This window comes from Chelonia mydas, chromosome 7, assembly GCF_015237465.2.
Source record: "Chelonia mydas isolate rCheMyd1 chromosome 7, rCheMyd1.pri.v2, whole genome shotgun sequence".
Classification (NCBI taxonomy): Eukaryota; Metazoa; Chordata; order Testudines; family Cheloniidae; genus Chelonia; species Chelonia mydas.
In genome coordinates, this window is record NC_057853.1 from 13,159,707 (window position 1) to 13,181,064 (window position 21,358).

The following is a 21,358-nucleotide window of genomic DNA, read 5'->3' on the forward strand; positions in this document are numbered from 1 at the left end:
GGACAGGGTTTTTTTTTAACTCTAAGTATCCAGATCTCTTTATATACTACATAGAATGCTTAGTCACGAAGTGTGGAAACCTTAACAGAATAAAAAACAAAGAAGTTTTCATCATAGGAAAGGGTTACATTCACCCCTGTGCAACATGCCAGGTCAGCCTATGCACCTCTTACCTTATTAAAACAGGGTTCTAGGTTTGTATTGGAAGGGGGAATTTCACCCTACATGAGAAGCTAAAAGGGAGGATTGACCATTTTGTAGCTATAATATCTCTTTGTGATTGTCAACTTAAATGTCTCTGACTTCCTACTGCTGTTCTGGGAAGCATGTTAAAGTGTATTATGCTTGTATGACCTTTTTCTCTCTGTTGTGAATGTGATATACTGACTAAGGCCTTGTCTACACTGGGACTTCATCTGCAAGCCCTGAGTGCATCTGTGATTGACAACGGTGCATTTTACCTTTGCCTTTAATATCATTACTTTTTTTTTTAAACATAGGCAAATTGCACTGCATCAATGTAAATCATGTCTATATTAAGCATTTTCACTAGTGCAACTGCACTGAAGGCTGACATAGCAACGTAGACAAGCCTAACTGTATCTTGTCGTCCATTTCATGGCTGAGCCTCCTAATTGTTAATAATATACTCTTGCTAACAGCTCATAAAGATACTTCCTTATCTCAGTAGTAGGATGCTTGTGATTGGTACTGAAGATTCTGGGTTCAGTCCCTGCTGATCTGTGGATGGGTGAATCATTACATCAATGTAGCTGCCAACACAGGAAAAACTGGGGGAAATTTCATACCTTCTCTTGCTGCTAATTAAGCATGATTGCAATTCTCAATATATATATTTGGTTTCTTATGAAAACATCCTGGTGACATTAAATGGTAACAATAAAAGGTGGAGAAAAGTAAGTTAAAAACATGTAACTTTAAATTCAATTATCAGAGTTATGAGCAGAATACTCTCGATGTTAGATAACATTAGAAATGATAGTAGTTATAAGAATGACAGATTACCCAGCATAATTTGTAACTCAGCTTTTTTTCTGATTTGGCTAATTTTAGGTAACTTCACAATCATTTTCTCTAGCCTACAGGCTTGACTTTCCTCCTTACCATACCGCAGCTGGCTAAGATAGTTTTCACGTTCAAATTTTGGAAGTGCAGTTAGTACCAATGCGATGTGTAATTTGAGAAAATGTTACAGCACCGCTAGCAGTGAATAAAATGAGTCGTGTAGTGTTTGAGGAGCTTTTCCTTCATGAGAGTTAGATACCATTGCGCATACCGCCATATATACACCCTAATGGAGCAGTATGCAAAAAATCACATTAAAAACAGCAACAAAATTATTTCATTTGGCATTTACAAAGTGTATTAAAAAAACAGAGTAATAACATGGTATAAAAATGATCTTGTTTGCAGGGAACATTTGTTTTTGTTTTCCCTCTGGAGAAGTTTTGGCTGTTCAATTATAGGGCTCATTGCTTCAGCATTATTTTCAACTGAAATGTCAGAACTTGGAAAAGCATATCTAATGTGCAAATTAAGTTTATTGCTGCTCATTGAGTTGTTTATTCTTTGTGATAGAAGTCTTTATTATACCTCAACACACAGCATCTTATCTATTGTTTGTCTCTGGGAAAAAAAACCATTCTATATAATACATCTCTGCAGTTAGTAAGCAAGATGGATAGATAATGGGAAACCAAGAGTTTTTGAGAGGCATTTGAAAGGATCGGAGGTGGAGGTTGTAAACACAACTTCATAAAGGAAACAACAAAGATCATACTAAGTGAGCAAGTAGGCATGAGGCATGTCATGTGACATGGTCCAGCAGGAATGATGAACACAAAGGAACACACACACACAAACCCTATATAATTCAAGTTTAAAAATATATTTGCGGAAAAATAAAAAGATACCTGCCATTGAGCAGATTTCAGAAAGCAGGGCTCTTTTGCAGGTAATGGTTAACTGTGTAGTTATGGACTTTCTCAGTGTATAAATGGAAGCCTTTTGATATTCCAAAAGAGCAGATCTGTAGTGGGAAGCCCTAGTACTACACTTTCCAAACTGCTTGCCTATCCTTATGGATCAGTCCTATGGAATTCTATAGAAAATGACAAGTTGTCTATTGGAGTAAGAATTCTATCTATACAATTCTATAACAGGGGTATTCCTGTCAAATGTTAGAATAGTGGTTTGTTCTCAGTCTCTTTGGGCCTGTGACTCAAATAATTCCCGGAAAAAACAGTCTTCCAGCTGACCTTACTCAACAATTCATTGTGGTCACAATGACATGGTTAGGGGGAGATAGCAATAGGCAGACACAGTGGAAGTTGGATGTACTGCAGACGTGGGTGCTAACTGCTAGAATGGGCACGGTTGGGGGGGTTCCCCTTCTCCCTCTCTTTGCGCCTGCCTGTGCAATGCTAAGATCTGGAGTAGTGAACTGAGCACTGTGGTAGAATGGAAAGGGGAGAGGGGGAAAACAAAGCTCTGGGTTTGGAGGCAGTAGGAGGCAAAAGCAGAAGAAAGAAGGGAGGGATAAATTGCTCCTTCTTTGTGTTCATGCTCCTAGCAGGTTTATACAGATTTTTTTTCCTTTCATGTGCACATGTGACTCATCAGACCCCACCCACTCACAGATATTACTGGGTAGAAAACAGTTTTCCCATCCTGCATTTTTTTCAAGATTTCAAAACATTTTCCTACCCCACATTGTGACACATACAAGTCACCAAAAAAACTTGCGAATTGGAAATTTGTTTAAAAAAAAAAATCAGCTTAGGTCAATTATTGAAACATTTTGTTTTGATTTTGACCATTTTTAAACTATAGAATCTCAGGGTCGGAAGAGACCTCAGGAGGTCATCTAGTCCAACCCCCTGCCCAAAGCAGGACCAATCCCTAATTTTTGCCCCAGATCCCTAAATGGCCCCCTCAAGGATTGAACTCAGAACCCTGGGTTTATTAGCAGGCCAATGCTCAAACCACTGAGCTAATACTTCAAAATGAAAAGTCCTTTTGAAGCAGAAAACTGGCATTTTTTTATTTAGAAAAATCTCAAAGATTTCATTTTGGCAACTTTCCTTTCCAAATGTTTTTTAGTTGAAAAAATTGTCAAAGCCAACCCTCTCTCATGGAAATGTTTAGATTTGATGAATTGGCAGTTTCTGACAAAAAATTGTTGAAAAATCCCCAGCTCACTCTAGTCACCTAACTGAGGCCAGTGTTCCATGTATTGTGAAACTGTCCTAGGCAATGGTTTAAAATTCAAGAGAAAGGATATCATTTTCTGTTACATTCCATAGGTCTCTGAATGATTTCTATGGAGCCCCATTTAACTTACACACAACCCTATTGGTTTAATTTCTAACTTTTTATATAACTTTCCTATAAGGCTAAATTGTTTTTACTAGTAGTATTAGTATTCATAGAGTGCTATAACTTTACACGTAGCTTTACAGAATAGGCAAAAGGTACCTTTCCCACTGATTTACCATCCAATACAGATGAGTAAGATTTGCAGGAGAACAGCTCAGGCACCAGGTGGTGTTCAAACATCCTAGAAGAGATTGACACAGCAAGATTTCTGTGAAGGATATATGTTGCAAAGAGGAATTTGAAGGACAAGAAGGGCACTTGGCACATGGGAAATATAATGCACATTCACAGCTTTATTAAAGATTAATCAAGCTAGGCATAAAAGGTTAACTTAATCCCCTAGTGTAACGACACTGATGTTATATGAGTCGCAAGATTTTTAGAGCCAAACTCTTTTTGGGTGTTTTTCAGAGTTTGAGTATTTGTAGTCAGTGGAGTCATGCCAACAGAGAATTTGGCATTTGAATCCATGTGAAATGTAATGCACCTGCCACTCTTGCTTCCAGACAGGGAAAATTTTCTCTATTCTACTGGTTAAAAAAAAATCTTTAATAGTGTCATGTCATGCCTTCACCCTTGGGCAAATCTTCAAAAAAACAAGTGATGTGAAACTCTTCTGATCTTTAAAAGAAAGGGTTCTAAACAGCAATTAATTCACGCAATGGAAACCAAGAAAAAGTCTGCTCTGCTTCAGCAATTGAGTTGAAATTGAATTGAGGTTCTTCAAAGACTCTTTTTCCTTTCCTTGCAATGTGTACCTGTTAAAGGTGGAGTCCAGCAAAGAAAAGATTTTAGCACCACCTAATCTGTTTTAACAATACAAAGATCTTTCTTTGAATTCATTGGGAACTGCCAGTTAAAGACTGAGGTGTAAACACTATAACTGGAGACCCAGTTTTAGTTCAAAAGAAGGATCACAGAAAATGCAATATTCCTCCTCATTGCCACTTGACCGCTGTCTTGACAGTCCCAGAAGTTGTAACTCAACTCTGTGAGGAAGTCACTTGAAGTTCAGGACTGTACAGAATGGTCCCACCTACATAGTTGCTTTGGCAACTTGCTTAAAAGTGTGGTCTGAATAGCAAATTAATAAGAGTTGAATCTTCCACCTTTAATAAATGAGTGATCCCTTTGAAGTCAAGGCCCCATATTGAATAAAATTCTCAAATACTTTGCCAATACACAGGGTTAATCCTAGCATGGGATAGACTTACTGAACTAATGTAGTCCCTGAAACCCTCATCTTCCCCCCACCGCCACACACACATACACTTACTTTTTTCAGAAGATATTACTATCATTGAATGGATTCTGTGCACATTTTTTTCACATGCATCTGAATTCTCATGATTTTATAATTATTCAGGAGAATCGCTCACACAAAGTTTATGTGCCAAACATGCCAACAATAGTAAAACCGTATAAACCACTGTCTTTCCCCTTCAGCAAGCTACCTTTCCCTTTAATGAGAGCTGCTTCTCTCGTTATTTAGTGTATGGGGGTAAAAAAGATTAAATGATTTTTCAGTCTTTCGAGTCTCTTCCTTTGGAGCCTAAATACTGCAATGCACATGACACTGTAGGGAACTGCCAATGAAAATTAAATTTATTAAACTAATAAATAAAAAGGGCAAGAAATCTCTATTTAAGAAGTAAGAAAACACAGTGACCACATTTTATTTTGCTGCAATATTCTGCAAGGACAGTTTTTCAAAGTCTGCATCATCATGTCTCTTCCTCTTCCCCATGTAGTCTTAGCAGCCTCAACAATGTCTGCTCTTTTGTTTGAATTTAAGTCAGGTCGAGTGAGTATGGGATTTATGAATCAGCATACTATAGGAGATGAATTTTGGTATGTTGCACATTTTCTGTTCTTCTCTAAGATATACATAGCACCCATTGTATTCACAGTGCTCTTGGCAAGAGGCTATAAATGGTTTATAATGCACTGGAATCATTAACATGTCAAAGATCAGTTTCTTTAATAGGGACAGTAGCAGAACATTAGATCAATTTTAAGCCATTTCAGAAATGTTGCAAAAATCATTCAAATATTTTTTTTTATTACAAACGTATACTGGTATTTTTATACACTTGTTTATAATAAAGAATGATTTTTCTCAACAGAGAGGACTGTAATTACTGTTCCACCTTCTAAAATGGATGTTACAGTTGGAGAGAGTATAGTCCTACCATGTCAGGTGTCTCATGACCCCTCCGCTGAGGTTGTGCTCACATGGTCATTCAATGGAGATGTGATAGATTTTAAAAGAGGAGTGAATCATTTTGAAAGAATTGGAGGAGTAAGTTCTTCAAACTGTTTAGTGCTTTATCAAGCTGTTCTTAACAGTCCTTAAACCACATAAACATCTTTCGTAATTCCCATTTTCGATATGCATGTCAAATCACTGCTCCTTTATAAAAGTTACATCCATTTAGTTTGCTTTCTTATATTTCATAAATATGCTCAAGTTATTTGTGAAGCCATAATAAAAGTGTCAAACTGATATAAACTGATGACAGCAATGAATGCTTTAATTTAAAAGCTGCATTTTTATTAATATTTAGCAAGTTATAAAAATGTCCGTTTGGAAAACATGTTGTGAGTGATTAGTTTTATCTTTTTCTTCCTTTTATCTCCAGGAATCTGTTGGGGATTTGATGATAAGAAATATTCAGCTAAATCATTCCGGGAAATACGTTTGCATGGTACAAACAACCATAGACAGTCTATCTGCAGCAGCAGATGTAATTGTAAGAGGTAAGTCTATTAAGTGTAGAATTCTAACATAACTTATGTAAGAATGTGAAATGGGTAACATCAGCAACTGGGTTGGTGAAATTTAAAAAGTTTGTGGGTCTCTGGTATAACAATGCAGTTATGTGATGGCGTTTCCTACACTCATTGCTCTCTTTGGACCAAACTATATTGGGTAGGTACTGGCCAAAGTAAGGGTGGTGAGTAAGTGCTCATTCCAATTGAAGCAAGCCCCATTTAAGGTAAGGTGGCAAACATCCTCCCCAAGCATTCAAGTAAATGGGGAGGTTGTCTCCGCAGTTTGCACCAGCCTTCAGAATGGCACATCCTGCTCCCCCACAGGTGTGCCCAGGTTATTCTTCACATTGGTGCAAAGAGGCAATGTCATGATCCTGCCTTCTCTCCTCCCCGCATTTAGAGTTCTTAGGATGGAACATTCTGTGTATTCTACTGGTTGCTGGGACTCCAATTTTGTGGCCCTTGCTAAAATACAGGGATACAATTAAGAATCTAAGAAGATGCTCTACGATAGATGTTGAAGCTCAATTATGCATCCATTTCAAACTTTAGGAAAAGTCAAATTCTATTAGATATAAGGCTCCATCTCACAACCTTTGCAGACCCTAATCTCCCATTAACTTCAGTGGGAATTTTGGATATTCAGAGAATGTGAGGTCCAAAATCTTATTTTACATAGTCATATAATAAAGCTCTTTCAACTGAATTCTGGTTCCTTCATGCTAACAATAGAGATATTTATGTTCAATATCTTGTTTTAAATACCACAGGAATGCCATTTTTTCAAGCATTTAATGGAGACATGAAACCTTGAGAGCTAGATTATGTAACTCTTACTCATGTGGGTGAGCCCTTATTTCCATGAGACAGGCCCACTGACTTCAGTGAGTGAATATGGGTTGCACAATCCAGTCCAACAATGAATTCAATATCCTAAAATATATGTTTCTATAAGGCCCTCCAGGTCCTCCACAAGATGTTAGAATCGAACACATTTCTAGCACTACTGCCCTGCTATGCTGGAGACCAGGAACAGATAATAATAGTCCAGTCCAGATCTACAGTGTTCAGACAAGGACTCCTTTTTCAGTTGGATGGCAGGCAGTTTCAACCGGTAAGCAATCTGAAATTTCTGGTTCACTTTCATGCATATCACAAGACTTACTCCTAAGGTGCTTTTCATTCGCATGTCTTTTGTATTTAGTTCCTGAAGTTCTCAATGGTAGAACCTATTCAGCAACAGTGACTGGTTTAAACCCTTGGGTTGAATATGAATTCCGTGTGGTTGCTGGCAATAACATTGGGATTGGGGAGCCAAGCAGACCATCAGAGCTGCTAAGAACAAAAGCATCAAGTAAGTTTTCCTGATTTATTCCAATGATTTTAGAAACCTCCTAGTCACTACTCTGTTCTATTTAAAAATGAAATTACATCAGGCTATGGGACTGCTCCAAAGCCCACTGAAGTCAATGAGGATTTTGCATTGATATCAGTGAGCCATGGTCCACGCCCTGTGTACATTACATTTGTGGAAGCATCTTTCAGTTCATAATATGCTAATTCAGTCTTAATGAAGCTCCAATTATATCAATGGAGATTATCTTTCTTACACCGGGTCTGAGGTTGGTCATACTGTTATAACAAGACATGAATTCTATTGTTTAAACACTAATCATAGATCTTGTTTTCTGCCTGTTATAATGGTGTGCACATGCCCGCCACTGAGCAAAGCATCAGTATGGAATGGTTAATGTCATCTTCCTGAGTAGAATCCCTAACAAAATTTTATATCTTTATTCAAAATTTGTCTGAGATCACCTGAGTATCTGGGCATAGTTGAAGTAACTTAGGACGTCATCCAAAGACCACTGAAGCCAATAGGATTGTATTCAATGATTTCAGTGGCCAAAACATCAGTCCCTTTGCTACAAAGTCAGCCTAGCCCATACACATTTCTCTAACCACCTCCTCCTTCAGCTCTTTTACCTACTTCGTGAGGGACTCTACCAACAAACACCTCTTATGTTGGTTGGTTCCCCCTGCTTGGCTTTTGCCAGTGGGGATATGCAGACTGCATTCCCTGCAAGTCAAGACTACAGCCTGAGCAGAAGCCACCAGGGTCATAACACCTATCTGGTGGGGGCCCCCATAGGTGCAAACAGAGGAAAAGATAGCAGTAGTGTTGGTGACATGCCATTTTTCTCCCATTGTGGGTTCTTCCTTGTAGAGTACCTACAAGTTAGGGAAAGGATTTTTTTTTTTAAACCTACTTTCCTCAACTGGCAAACTCCCTTAGGCTCCCATCTGCCTTCATCTTACCAACTACTTGAAGAATGTCTACACTGCAACTAAAGGACAATGGCCAGCTGATGTGGAGCTTGGGCGAAGGGACTGTTTAAATGTGGTGTAGACATTTGGTCTTGGGCTGGAGCCCAAGTTCTGGGACCCTACCCCTTCTCAGGGTCCCAGAGCTCAGGCTCCAGCCCAAGACCAAATGTCTACACTGCAGTGAAATAGCCCCTTAGCCCAAGCCCTACAAGCCTGAGTCAGCTGGCACAGGCCAGTCTCAGGTGTCTAATTGTAGTGTAGACATACCCTGGTACATACTTTTAAAAGTGTGGGCCCCACACATAGCAGGAATGAGTGACTCAACCCCTCTCACTCAGCTGCCTCTAATATTGGTCTATTCAAATAAAAACTGAACTGCTCTGACTTCTAAAGGCCTTGCCAAAAAACTGGTGCTAACTCACCTAACTGCAGGGCAATCTAGCCCAGACAGTCCTCAACCACATCTAGATTTCAAAACACAGAAACCAGCCCAGAATCCCACCAAACTCAATGGCAAGTTCCCAGTACAAAAAGAGCTCCTCCTTTGTCCCCCCGAGTTAATTAGTAATAATAAGTCAGAAGTGCTCACCAACTGCCTAATTCCCTTAGTCTCCCAGCTGCCTTCATTTTACCATCCCCTGGGAGCCTATGTGCTTTTTAAAGACTGGGGCCCAAAACAGCTGGAAGGGATGACTCATCCTTTCTCATTCGTCTGGTGGTGATGAATAGAGTGAAGATACAGTCTAGCTTTTCTTAAGAGCAAGGGGAGCATGCTGTAGCCCCAGAAGGGGTATAGTAAATTGCTACCTTCTCCCCCTGGAGCAAGTGGGGAGTATGAGAGGAATTGTGACTTACTAAAACTGCTCTTGGGACAGTTCAGCTGTGTGCCATCCTTCACACAGGACTGAGCATGAAAGTTCAGTATAGCCCAGGGGAGGTTCTAATTCCTCACCAACCTAGAGTGATACAAATACCAAAATACCTTCTCAGGATGAGGTTTCAGAAGCACCTGTTGCAGTCAGGGACTTTTGATTCCCTCCCTTAATTAGCAATGTTGCTGTTTACATGATGCTTCAGTGAGTACTAGTGTGTTGGAATTCAAGCTTCCTTCCATCAGGAAAAGCTTTCAGTAGCTTTGCTAGGGGGCTGAACAAGACTAGATGTGAAGAGATGGTACTTGCACAGCAAAAACAAACAAAAACCCAACAACAACAAGACCATTTAAAATAGAGAATTGGGGAGCAATTGAAATAAGAGAAAAGAACAACTTTCTCACAATGCATTCACTAGGGCCTGACCCATTGCCCATGGAAGCCAGTGCAAAGACTCCCGTTAATTCTATTGGACTTTGGGTCAGGTCCTAGTGCCTTAAACACTTTATTGCTGTAAAACATTCCAGCTGCTGTATATACAGCCTGAATACAACTGCTGTGCAGAGAGATATACTAGACACAGCCTAGCATTCTTTTCTTAACAGAATATGAATTCACAGCGAGAACACAGCAGTGGCACCAGAAGACTAGAAGTGAAAGGGTAAATTGTAAATGCCCTGTTTTAATAGCTATTTTGCCAGCTAAAACCTGATTGAGCATTAGTAGATCTGTGGATGCAAATGAGCCACTGCTCATTTCATTAAAATGCAGCTGAGAATTAATTGAGCATCCGTTGGTGCACTCAACCGTAAATTTTCATCTGTTTCTCAACTATGACCCAGTTGAGGCTCTGTTGAGCAGTAGTATAAATTTTTCCCCATGCAAATGTAGTAAAGACTGAACTCATTTAACACATGTGCTAATTGAGCATCAACGGGTTCATGGAACAGTGGAGCACGAGTTGAGTCTGGCTTGAAAGTCTTTTTCTTCATTTACTTCTTTAGATTAATCCCCCTCCTTCCCATCTTAAATTCCTTAACTATGAAGCACACAGTGACGTTGGATATGAGTGATAAAATGTAACCACCAAAAGATCAATACTTTACTTTCATCAAATACAGTCATTTTGAACAATATTCTCTCCAAATTTCTAAAAATGGAAAAAACAAAGCAAAACAATTGGTCTGCACCCAGTCCTCTGAAATGTTGCGCAGAAGATATGAGCTTGAGGCTAAACTTGCGCTATAGAATATGTTCTCTTGGAGAGAGACTGTGATTTATATACAAAATTGCTAGAGGGGATGAAGCGTCACAAAGGTTTAGAACTGTACTGGAGTAATTAGTGTGTGGTCATGTATCTGGTTAATAACAATACAAAGCACGTCAACATATATGGCTGCTATCTTTCTGATATTGAGTAGTAGCTTATTTATGTCATTAGTCCCATAGACGATTGACAAGAATAAGGGACTTCTCAAGGTAAAGGTGACTGAATTTGGCCCATAAGGTCAGATTCCTCTACCTGTACTCTGGTTTAATATCAATTTAGTCCACAAATTGTCCCTCTGAAGTCAATGGGTGTGATTGTATGGTGTGCCTCTGAGAGGCACAGCACAAAACTTGCAGCTCAGAAGGTTTTAAGCCACCTTTGTTCACTCTCAGACCTGGCCTGCTTGAGGTGCATTGAGGCCCCAATAATTTGAGGGACCTATGAAATGTAACCCTACCCTTTCCACCTCTGACATATCCTTCTGGCCCACATCACACAAGGGACACAGACTTTACTCTACATCAAGTCTTGCAGTGGAGGCCTTGTAAGGCAGAGTAAACTGCCTTGAGCAAAGCTACTAATGAGGGGAATGCTCTTTTGGCTAGCTCCAGCATTCTATTTTTTTTTTTTTTTTTTACATTGCTGTGGTAACGTATAAGTGCCATAGTGGAGGTGAGAATCCTTCTCAATGGTGCTACTTGGGGGCTGCTATTTAATCTGAGTAATGCTGTCAGAATCTGGCACATTGTGAGGTAGCAGAATCTGGTTCACAGAAAGAATTGAAAACAGTTTCCTTTTGCTAGGAACTTATTGCAAGATGCAGGGAATTTCCTGGGCTTTCTTGCCTCCCTTCCCCATCCCTCACTTGGGATTTCTATGAAGTATGCTCCTCAGCTTGAATCACCACTGCATTACATTAGTTGGACACTGGAACTATAGTGTCATGGTGAATCAGGCCCCCATATTTATGCACCATTGGCCTCTTCTGATTGCTTGTCAAACGACAAGAACAAATGTGGTGGCATTTTTTTTTGAGTGCTGAGTTTCTTAAGAAAAAGGAAAACCTATATTTAATTAAAAATATATATTTCTCTAGCAACATGTTTACTGCACAAATATATAACTAGCCAGAAAATCAATAGTCTGAATGGAACATTTGCCATACAACTACAGTCTGAATGGACATAGCTACAGTCTGAATGGAACATTTGCCAATCATTTGATGCATATTAGCGTCAGATGCTTGATGTTACTAAGTTCTTTAATTTTTCGAGCCAGGATACCCATGTATCAGGCACATCTGTGTCCCCAGTCTTAGAAAACTGAAAATGTGTAAATATAATTTAAACTCATTTGAAGTATACTGTTGTACCATAGAGTCCATGTATTGCATTTTGAAAAGCGGAATCCCTGTATATAAAAACAGCTGAAATGCGAGACTGCAATCATGCATTTGACAACAGCTGCCGTGAATCGCAAGTCACAAATGTCCTTTGTTCTTTAGTTCCTCTAGTGGCACCTACAAATGTGAGCGGAGGTGGAGGGAGTCGCTCTGAGCTTGTCATCGCATGGGAGGTAACTTTTAAATCAATTGATCGAAACAGTTTTCTAAAAGAATGTGGGTGAAATCCTAGGTCCCTTGAAGCCAATGGGAGTTTTGTCATTGATTTAATTAGAGCCAGGATTTTTCACCCTCTGCCTGGCAAAGAAATACTCAGAAAGATACAGATCAGGTTTTCTTTGTCATTAATAATTTATAGAACTAAACAGTTTGAGAGGCATACTCTAAATATATTTAGAACACGTCTATAACCCTGTTATCTCTATTATACAGAAAATTGCTTAACACGCTAATCTGCTTGGCCATTTTCTGCATTAAACATTTTTTACATTTTTGTTTGTATGTTGTTTATTCTTGAATACTAAGCTGACAAGGCAGGTTTCAGAGCAGAAGCCGTGTTAGTCTTTATCCGCAAAAAGAACAGGAGTACTTTTGGCACCTTAGAGATTGACAAATTTATTAGAGCATAAGCTTTCGTGAGCTACAGCTCACTTCATTGGATGCATAGAATGGAACATGTAGTAAGATATATAAGTTGGAAGTTACCATACAAACTGTGAGAGGCTAATTAGTTAAGATGAGCTATTAACAGCAGGAGAAAAAAACATTTGCAGTGATAATCAAGATGGCCCATTTAGACAGTTGACAAGAAGGTGTGAGGATACTTAACTTAAGGAAATAGATTCAATATGTGTAATGACCCAGCCACTCCCAGTCTCTATTCAAACCCAAGTTAATGGTATCTAGTTTGCATATTAATTCAAGCTCAGCAGTTTCTCCTTGGAGTCTGTTTTTGAAGCTTTTCTGTTGCAAAATTGCCACCCTTAAATCTTTTACTGAGTGGCCAGAGAGATTGAAGTGTTCTCCTACCGGTTTTTGAATGTTATGATGCCTGATGTCAGATTTGTGTCCATTTATAATTTTGCAACAGAAAAGCTTCAAAAACAGACTCCAACGAGAAACTGCTGAGCTTGAATTAATATGCAAACTAGATACCATTAACATCCAATGAAGTGGGCTGTGGCCCACGAAAGCTTATGCTCTAATAAAGCTGACAAGGCATAACCTATCATGTATTAAAAGAGATGAGGTCTTCAGTGCATACACTTAGTATTAGAGAATTAAAGACCAATCACACATCCAAAGGAAATCTCTTGCTTAAAATATACAAACCACAAGATACGGTCTGGACTAAAACTCCAATCACCACTCCTAGAATCAGTGATAGACACCTAAAACACTTCCTTCCCTTCAGGTTTTTTGTTACAGATAAGAAACGTGGCTTGGATTTTCTGAGCTAATTAGAGGATTTAGACACACACAACTCTCACTGAAATTAACGGGAGTTACACTGTTAAATATTTTAGTTGTCTTAGAAAATGTCAACCTGTATCTAGATATATGAAAAGGAGGATTCAACCCAGATTGCAGGGTGGAGACCAGGCAAGAAGGATTAATAAAAATAAATCTGCAGCTAGGGTTTTTGATTTCAAAAGGGCTGACTTTCAAAAATTAAGGAAATTAGTTAGGGAAGTGGATTGGACTGAAGAATTTATGGATCTAAAGGTAGAGGAGGTCTGGGATTATTTTAAATCAAAGCTGCAGAAGCTATGGGAAGCCTGCATCCCAAGAAAGGGGAAAAAATTCATAGGCAGGAGTTGTAGACCAAGCTGGATGAGCAAGCATCTCAGAGAGGTGATTAAGAAAAAGCAGAAAGCATATAGGGAGTGGAAGAAGGGAGGGATCAGCAAGGAAAGCTACCTTATTGAAGTCAGAACATGTAGGGATAAAGTGAGACAGGCTAAAAGTCAAGTAGAGTTGGACCTTGCAAAGGGAATTAAAACCAATAGTAAAAGGTTCTATAGTCATATAAATAAGAAGAAAATAAAGAAAGAAGAAGTGGGACCACTACACACTGAGGATGGAGTGGAGGTCAAGGATAATCTAGGCATGGCCCAATATCTAAACAAATACTTTGCCTCAGTCTTTAATAAGGCTAAAGAGGATCTTAGGGATAATGGTAGCATGACAAATGGGAATGAGGATATGGAGGTAGACATTACCATATTTGAGGTAGAAGCGAAACTCAAACAGCTTAATGGGACTAAATCAGGGGGCCCAGATAATCTTCATCCAAGAATATTAAAGGAATTGGCACAAGAAATTGCAAGCCCATTAGCAAGAATTTTTAATGAATCTGTAAACTCAGGGGTTGTACCGTATGATTGGAGAATTGCTAACATAGTTCCTATTTTTAAGAAAGGGGAAAAAAGTGATCCGGGTAATTATAGGCCTATTAGTTTGACATCTGTAGTATGCAAGGTCTTGGAAAAAATTTTGAAGGAGAAGGTAGTTAAGGACATTGAAGTCAATGGTAAATGGGACAAAATACAACATGGTCTTACAAAAGGTAGATTGTGCCAAACCAACCTGATCTCCTTCTTTGAGAAAGTAACAGATTTTTTAGGCAAAGGAAATGCAGTGGATCTAATTTACCTAGATTTTAGTAAGGCATTTGATACCATGCCACATGGGGAATTATTAGTTAAATTGGATAAGATGGGGATCAATAGGAAAATTGAAAGGTGGATAAGGAATTGGTTAAAGGGGAGACTACCATGGGTCCTACTGAAAGGTGAACTGTTAGGCTGGAGGGAGGTTACCAGTGGAGTTCCTCAAGGATCGGTTTTGAGACCAATCTTATTTAATCTTTTTATTACTGATCTTGGCACAAAAAGCGGGAGTGTGCTAATAAAGTTTGCGGATGATACAAAGCTGGGAGGTATTGCCAATTTAGAGAAGGACAGGGATACCCTACAGGAGGATTTGGATGACCTTGTAAACTGGAGTAATAGTAATAGGATGAAATTTAATAGTGAGAAGTGTAAGGTCATGCATTTAGGGATTAATAACAAGAATTTTAGTTATAAGCTAGGGACGCATCAATTAGAAGTAACGGAGGAGGAAAAGGACCTTGCAGTATTGGTTTGATCATAGGGTGACTATGAGCCGCCAATGTGATATGGCTGTGAAAAAAGCTAATGCAGTCTTGGGATGCATCAGGAGAGGTATTTCCAGTAGGGATAAAGAGGTTTTAGTACCGTTATACAAGGCACTGGTGAGACCTCACCTGGAATACTGTGTGCAGTTCTGGTCTCCCATGTTTAAGAAGGATGAATTCAAACTGGAACAGGTACAGAGAAGGGCTACTAGGATGATCCGAGGAATGGAAAACTTGTCTTATGTAAGGAAACTCAAGGAGCTTGGCTTGTTTAGCCTAACTAAAAGAAGGTTGAGGGGAGATATGATTGCTCTCTATAAATATATCAGAGGGATAAATACCAGAGAGGGAGAGGAATTATTTAAGCTCAGTACCAATGTGGACACAAGAACAAATGGATATAAACTGGCCACTAGGAAATTTAGACTAGAAATTAGACAAAGGTTTTTAACCATCAGAGGAGTGAAGTTTTGGAATAGCCTTCCAAGGGAAGCAGTGGGGGCAAAAGATCTGTCTGGCTTTAAGATTAAACTCGATAAGTTTATGGAGGAGATGGTATGATGGGATAACATGGTTTTGGTAATTAAATATTCATGGTAAATAGGCCCAATGGCCTGTGATGGGCTATTAGAAGGGGTGAGATCCGAGTTACCCAGGAAAGAATTTTCTGTAGTATCTGGCTGATGAATCTTGCCCATATGCTCAGGGTTTAGCTGATCACCGTATTTGGGGTCGGGAAGGAATTTTCCCCCAGGGTAGATTGGAAGAGGCCCTGGAGGTTTTTCGCCTTCCTCTGTAGCATGGGGCACGGGTCACTTGCTGGAGGATTCTCTGCTCCTTGAAGTCTTTAAACTACAATTTGAGGACTTCAATAGCACAGATATAGGTGTGAGGTTTTTTTGTAGGAGTGGGTGCTTGAAATTCTATGGCCTGTGTTGTGCAGGAGGTCAGACTAGATGATCATAATGGTCCCTTCTGACCTAAATATCTATGAATCTATAAGTAGGCCACACCCTTTCCTGTGTAGGAGAGCGCTGGGGAGAGTGAGTATATATGACATTCTACAAAATGAAACACGTTTTAAGGGGAAAGACTCCCATTTATTTTAGTGGACTTTGGGTCAGGCTCCTCAATTCACAGTGCTCCCTCTCTAAGTGGTGGAACTTCCTCCATCGTTCAGGGTGATGGGGGAGCATGATCTGATCCTGCCCCTAGAGTTTGCTTCCCTTTGTAAAGAGTGGAGAGTCCTGAACTCATAGATAGGGTGTAATTCTAGAGAAGATTAAGGACAATTAAATGGTGCAATTTCCATAATTAGTGGCCACAACTAATCAAAATTCAACTGTGTTTGATCATATGTTAAACTGACATTTCACTCAGCCACCTTAGATAAACTCTTCTTCTGTTACACAATGTCAAGAAATAAGTGGCAGCTCTTGATTTCCATGGCCTTGAGAGATGACACTGCTGTTATTTTCTTCCCTCCATGGAAAGAATCTAAGAGCAAATGGTGATTCCAGTAAAATATTTTACAGTTTCTTACTGAGCAAATAGGAATCTTGGAATCAGAGTTTAGATTGCACAATGGGCTTTTTGTTTTTTATAGGGCTACAAAGGTATTTCTCATCTTGTATATCAGGCACCCTGTGTACCCATGTCAGTTCAATGATGGTTTTCTTATTTTTCAATATACTATTTTCTCCACTTTTTGGTTTCCTCTCCTCTGTTCATCCATCATGAAGAAAGAAAACAGCAACAACCCCAAAACACCCACATCAAATTATCCCTGTTTTGAAATCTAACATATTGGACTCTACAATCTGTCCTGAGGAGCAGCCATGGGAGACACTTATTATACCAGGCTAACAAAACAGAACACAACTCTTCTGCTTCCTGTGATGAACTGACTAACCACCCTGATTAAATCTGAGGTCACAAAAGTCTCAAACCAAATTAAATGCTCTAGCAAATAGCTTAAACTCTGACATATCCCCCCCCCCCCCCACACACACACACACACCATAATCTATCATAGTTAACTCTCTCAATCCTGAGTAAGAAATAGAAGGGGGAACTATACTATGGAGGGTTTTGAGGATTAATGTTTGTAAAGCACTTCAAGGATGGTAAGCTCAATATAGATGCTAAGCTTTACTATTTCATGTCTTGCTTGCCATTGGGCTCAGGAGGATTAAGGAAAATAAGCTAAAATATGATTCTTAGGAAACTTGTTATGCTCTTCTTGCTTTTTTTCCTCCTTTTTCCAATATTGATGGTCATGGTGATTCCAACACACAGTAGATCTTTGAACTGTAAGCTAAGCTCACTGAAGCTTCTGGTGTTCTTCCTGCCTTTGTGTATACCTCCAGATTTTCTATCACTTTTGCATGGCTGCTTTTCAGTGCATCTTTGTTTGATGTGACTATTTGCACGACGTGATATATTGCTAAGGAATACATCCAGTATATCTTGTATCATGCAGCACTGATCCTTTCACTTTCTTGTTCAAAATATTACACAAATGTTCTCTCTCCTTGAAATGTCAATGTGGCAGTATTTTTTTTCTCATAAGAAAACGGGCAAACTGGCAACAGCGCTGATGAAATTGCCCGCTTGGTATGAGTCATTAATAGATACCTTGAGAGGAGATTTCAATAACATCTCTATGCAAGACAAACTTAAATAAGGACATTTTTATGCACTTGGGATGGCACTCATGCTAAAAATTGAAATAAAAGTGGTGTGCTTATAAGTATGCAATTAACATACACTTATGTATATACATTTGCTCTTTTACAAATTCTTTTCTCCTTATAAATCATCCAAAATTAGCATTTCAGTCCCTGTGAGGGGAAAAGATTCAGACACATCCTGAGTTGAGTGAAATGCTTTTAATTTTAAAAAAACTTCACACTTGCAAGAGCATGCCTTTAATGGGACTGATCAAATCTTTTGTTTCTAAATTGATTGCCTCAGTGGATATATTGTTTTGATTTTTATTTCAATATTAAATTGACTGATGGAGAAAACATTATTATCTTCTTTAAGGCACAGTCAACCAGATCAATACAACTGAAATATACTGATAGAATGAAGGTTCAATTAAAACCATATATACTTTCAAATGCTTATTGATTGATTTCCTCTCCATCTACAGTCAGTTTCTGAAGAACTACAAAACGGGGAAGGTTTTGGCTACATCATTATGTTTCGGCCTCTTGGTTCAACAAGCTGGACAAAGGCAGTAGTGGCTTCAGTAGAAGCATCAAAGTATGTCTACCGAAATGAAAGTATTATACCTCTCTCTCCTTTTGAAGTTAAAGTGGGTGTCTACAATAATGAAGGAGAAGGGACTCTGAGCTCTATATTCATTGTCTACTCAGGAGAAGATGGTAAACAGTATTTATTATTATTTATTTATTATTATTATCATTACATTTATTTGTGTTCTATTAGCATTTGTAGACCCCCAGCCATGATCAGGGCCACACTGTGCTAGGCACTGTTCAAATATTCTAAGAAACACTCCATGCCCCAAAGAGATTACAATCTAAATGCACAAGACAGGCAAAATGTGGTAGAAGAGGAAAAAAACATTACCTGTGTTTTATAGATAGGGGCTGGAGGTGAAGAGAGCTCAGGGCCAGATTTTCAAAACCACTCCGTATCTAGCAGCCCCCACTGAGTGGATTCAGAAGAAGGCTAGACAAAGCTGCTTATTGCCAGATTCTTCTAAAAAGTTTGGCATCCAAAATGTCAAGCTCTTTTACAAATGTGGCCACTTATTTTGTAGCTTAAATTAGAGCTGAGCTATTCTGAAAATCTGGCTCAAGGTGTAGGTGCTAAACATTTTTGAAAATCATGCCCTTACTGACTTAGCCAAGGTCATATATGCTGTCTGTGCAAAACCAGGAATTGAAACCAAATTTCCTGAGTCACAGACTAGTGCCTTAACCATAATACCTTTTACTCCTTTTAAGTTCTTGCATGTTTGATGTTCTAACTTTTAATCAAATGATATGTTCTGTAAATTGCATTTATTACAGACATGCATTTTCTTTCTTATGATCCCAGAGCCACAGATTGCACCAATGGGGGTTTCTGTGCAGAGCTTTTCAGCTTCTGAAGTTGAAGTATCTTGGAATGCTATTGCATGGAACAGGCATACAGGAAGGGTACTTGGCTATGAGGTGATGCACACTAAATTAATGATATATTTTGTTGAAAGATGTTAATTTCAGACTTCGCTGCAATCATATCTCTTCCGAAAACCATGCATATTCTAGCTTGCCTTCCATTACAGCGAGTTAATGGATAAGAGACCTTCACCCAACTCTCATTAGCAACATTTCACCTGAAATAAGCATAAGTATTTACAGTCCAGTACCGCAGTTCTGTCTATGCCTAATGGACTAAAGTAAATTAAATTTTTACGAACAGCACTTAGGTCTACACTTTTGCATTGAGTACTATAAGAAGACTTGCATTTTATTCTAAAAACCATAACTATCTAGCCATCCATTTATGTTGTTATAACATAATCATCACTATAGTATCTGAGCAACATCGGGTGGCTTTGAGGCATATAGAGGAGCTAGAGCATGTATTTTAACATTGGGTCACCAGTACAAATCCATGTGAAATTGAGAGTAACTGGAAGTAGTTACCATCAAGAGACTGTTCTGTAGCTTATATGAAATACATTGGTATTCTCAGTCCAGCTCCTAGCGAATAGCTGTCCAGGTCATAAAAAATAACAGCACATTTCTCCCCTTTCACACACTGATTGGCAGTCTCTAGCTCTGAATGGTCGTGAAGACTTGATCCAAACTCCACCTGGATGTACACCACATGCAACCCCATTGGTATCCATGGGTTTTCCTGGGATGTAAATTGGGAAAGAATTGATCCCAAGAGGTGGTGCCTTCAGGAAGGCACACTGGTGAAGGTTGGGGGGAAGTTTTTTTACATTACCATTATTTGTGCTCTATATGGTCTATGAATAACACTGAAATATTATTTGTGCTTCCAGTGCTGTAAATCCAACCCATTTCACATGCACTATGAAAAAACCCACTTCTCTACATAAAATAAGCCTAGAATAAATCAAATGCAGACAACAGAAATATTTAAAATTCTATTGTCCTATCATTATGAACATACGTATCAAACAAAGGGGCAGGGGTGTAGAGTATGCAAGCCTTACTAAATCAAACATCCATTAGAGCAAGAGAAAGGTCTAAGTAAATAATTGCTATTATATCAAAACTCATAAGTAAAAACCTCCTTGATGGCTGATATAAGTGTCTCACTGTGTCTTTTTAAGTCTTTTTCAAATATGCTCAAATAGTAAAATCAGACAAGCCTTTAAAATATCTTACCTTATCAAGGTTTCCCTTTTGGACATCTATAAAGCTAAGGATTTCTCATTTCCTTTTCTAATTTGTATTCAGAGTCTGAAATTTTATTTCTTCTCTATAAATATTCATGGTTAATTTTATTTCCTGACAGTTTCAATTACAAAACATGCTGTCTTTCTTGAAACCTTAGTTGTTGGCTTGTCTCGTTTCCAATCAAGACTGTAATTGGCGGGAAAACAATGAACTGCCTGTTCTTTGCTCTTAATATTCAGGTTTTATACTGGACAGATGATTCCAAGGAAACCGCAGCTGGTAAAGTTAGAGTCAGTGGAAATGTAACAGCAAAAAACATCACAGGACTAAAGGCCAACACAATATATTTTGCAACAGTAAGAGCTTACAACACAGCTGGGACAGGACCATCCAGCACTCCAGTCAACATCACTACTAAGAAGTCACGTAAGTATTTAATTTCATACGCAATAAGTTATACAAAAGCAGAACAAATGCCTAACCTTAAATCAACATATCGCAATGCATCTTTGTTTTATGTGGTGATGTTAATAAATGGATCCATAATAGCTTCACAGAATTAAACAGTACATTTACAAAATAAAATAAACTAATTTATCTCTCCCTCTGCTGTTAATAGGCAGAGTAGTCAACATTAAAAAGTCAACATTTACCAACAGTTTCCTACTCTGTGATATCTGAGATGCCAATTCAGTAAATAGGCAAAGGGAACTCCTGGGGTGAAAACCTGGCCACAATAGATATGACTAGGCTACAACT

At 38.7% G+C, this 21,358-nt stretch overlaps 1 protein-coding gene across 5 annotated transcripts in view; it reads left to right on the forward strand.

Moving 5' to 3' along the window:
- The window catches only part of CNTN6 (contactin 6), a 221,216-nt gene that overhangs the window by 186,722 nt on the left and 13,136 nt on the right, over positions 1 to 21,358 (forward strand). For 4 of the 5 annotated variants that reach the window (XM_043550995.1, XM_043550994.1, XM_043550997.1 and 1 more), the window contains 8 exons: positions 5,526 to 5,701; positions 6,042 to 6,159; positions 7,130 to 7,288; positions 7,379 to 7,528; positions 12,149 to 12,219; positions 18,364 to 18,598; positions 19,281 to 19,396; positions 20,839 to 21,025. In XM_043550995.1, the coding sequence (XP_043406930.1) occupies positions 5,526 to 5,701; positions 6,042 to 6,159; positions 7,130 to 7,288; positions 7,379 to 7,528; positions 12,149 to 12,219; positions 18,364 to 18,598; positions 19,281 to 19,396; positions 20,839 to 21,025 (1,212 nt within the window). The remainder of the gene's footprint in view (positions 1 to 5,525; positions 5,702 to 6,041; positions 6,160 to 7,129; positions 7,289 to 7,378; positions 7,529 to 12,148; positions 12,220 to 18,363; positions 18,599 to 19,280; positions 19,397 to 20,838; positions 21,026 to 21,358) is intronic. The other variant, XM_043550996.1, reaches the window with a different exon arrangement.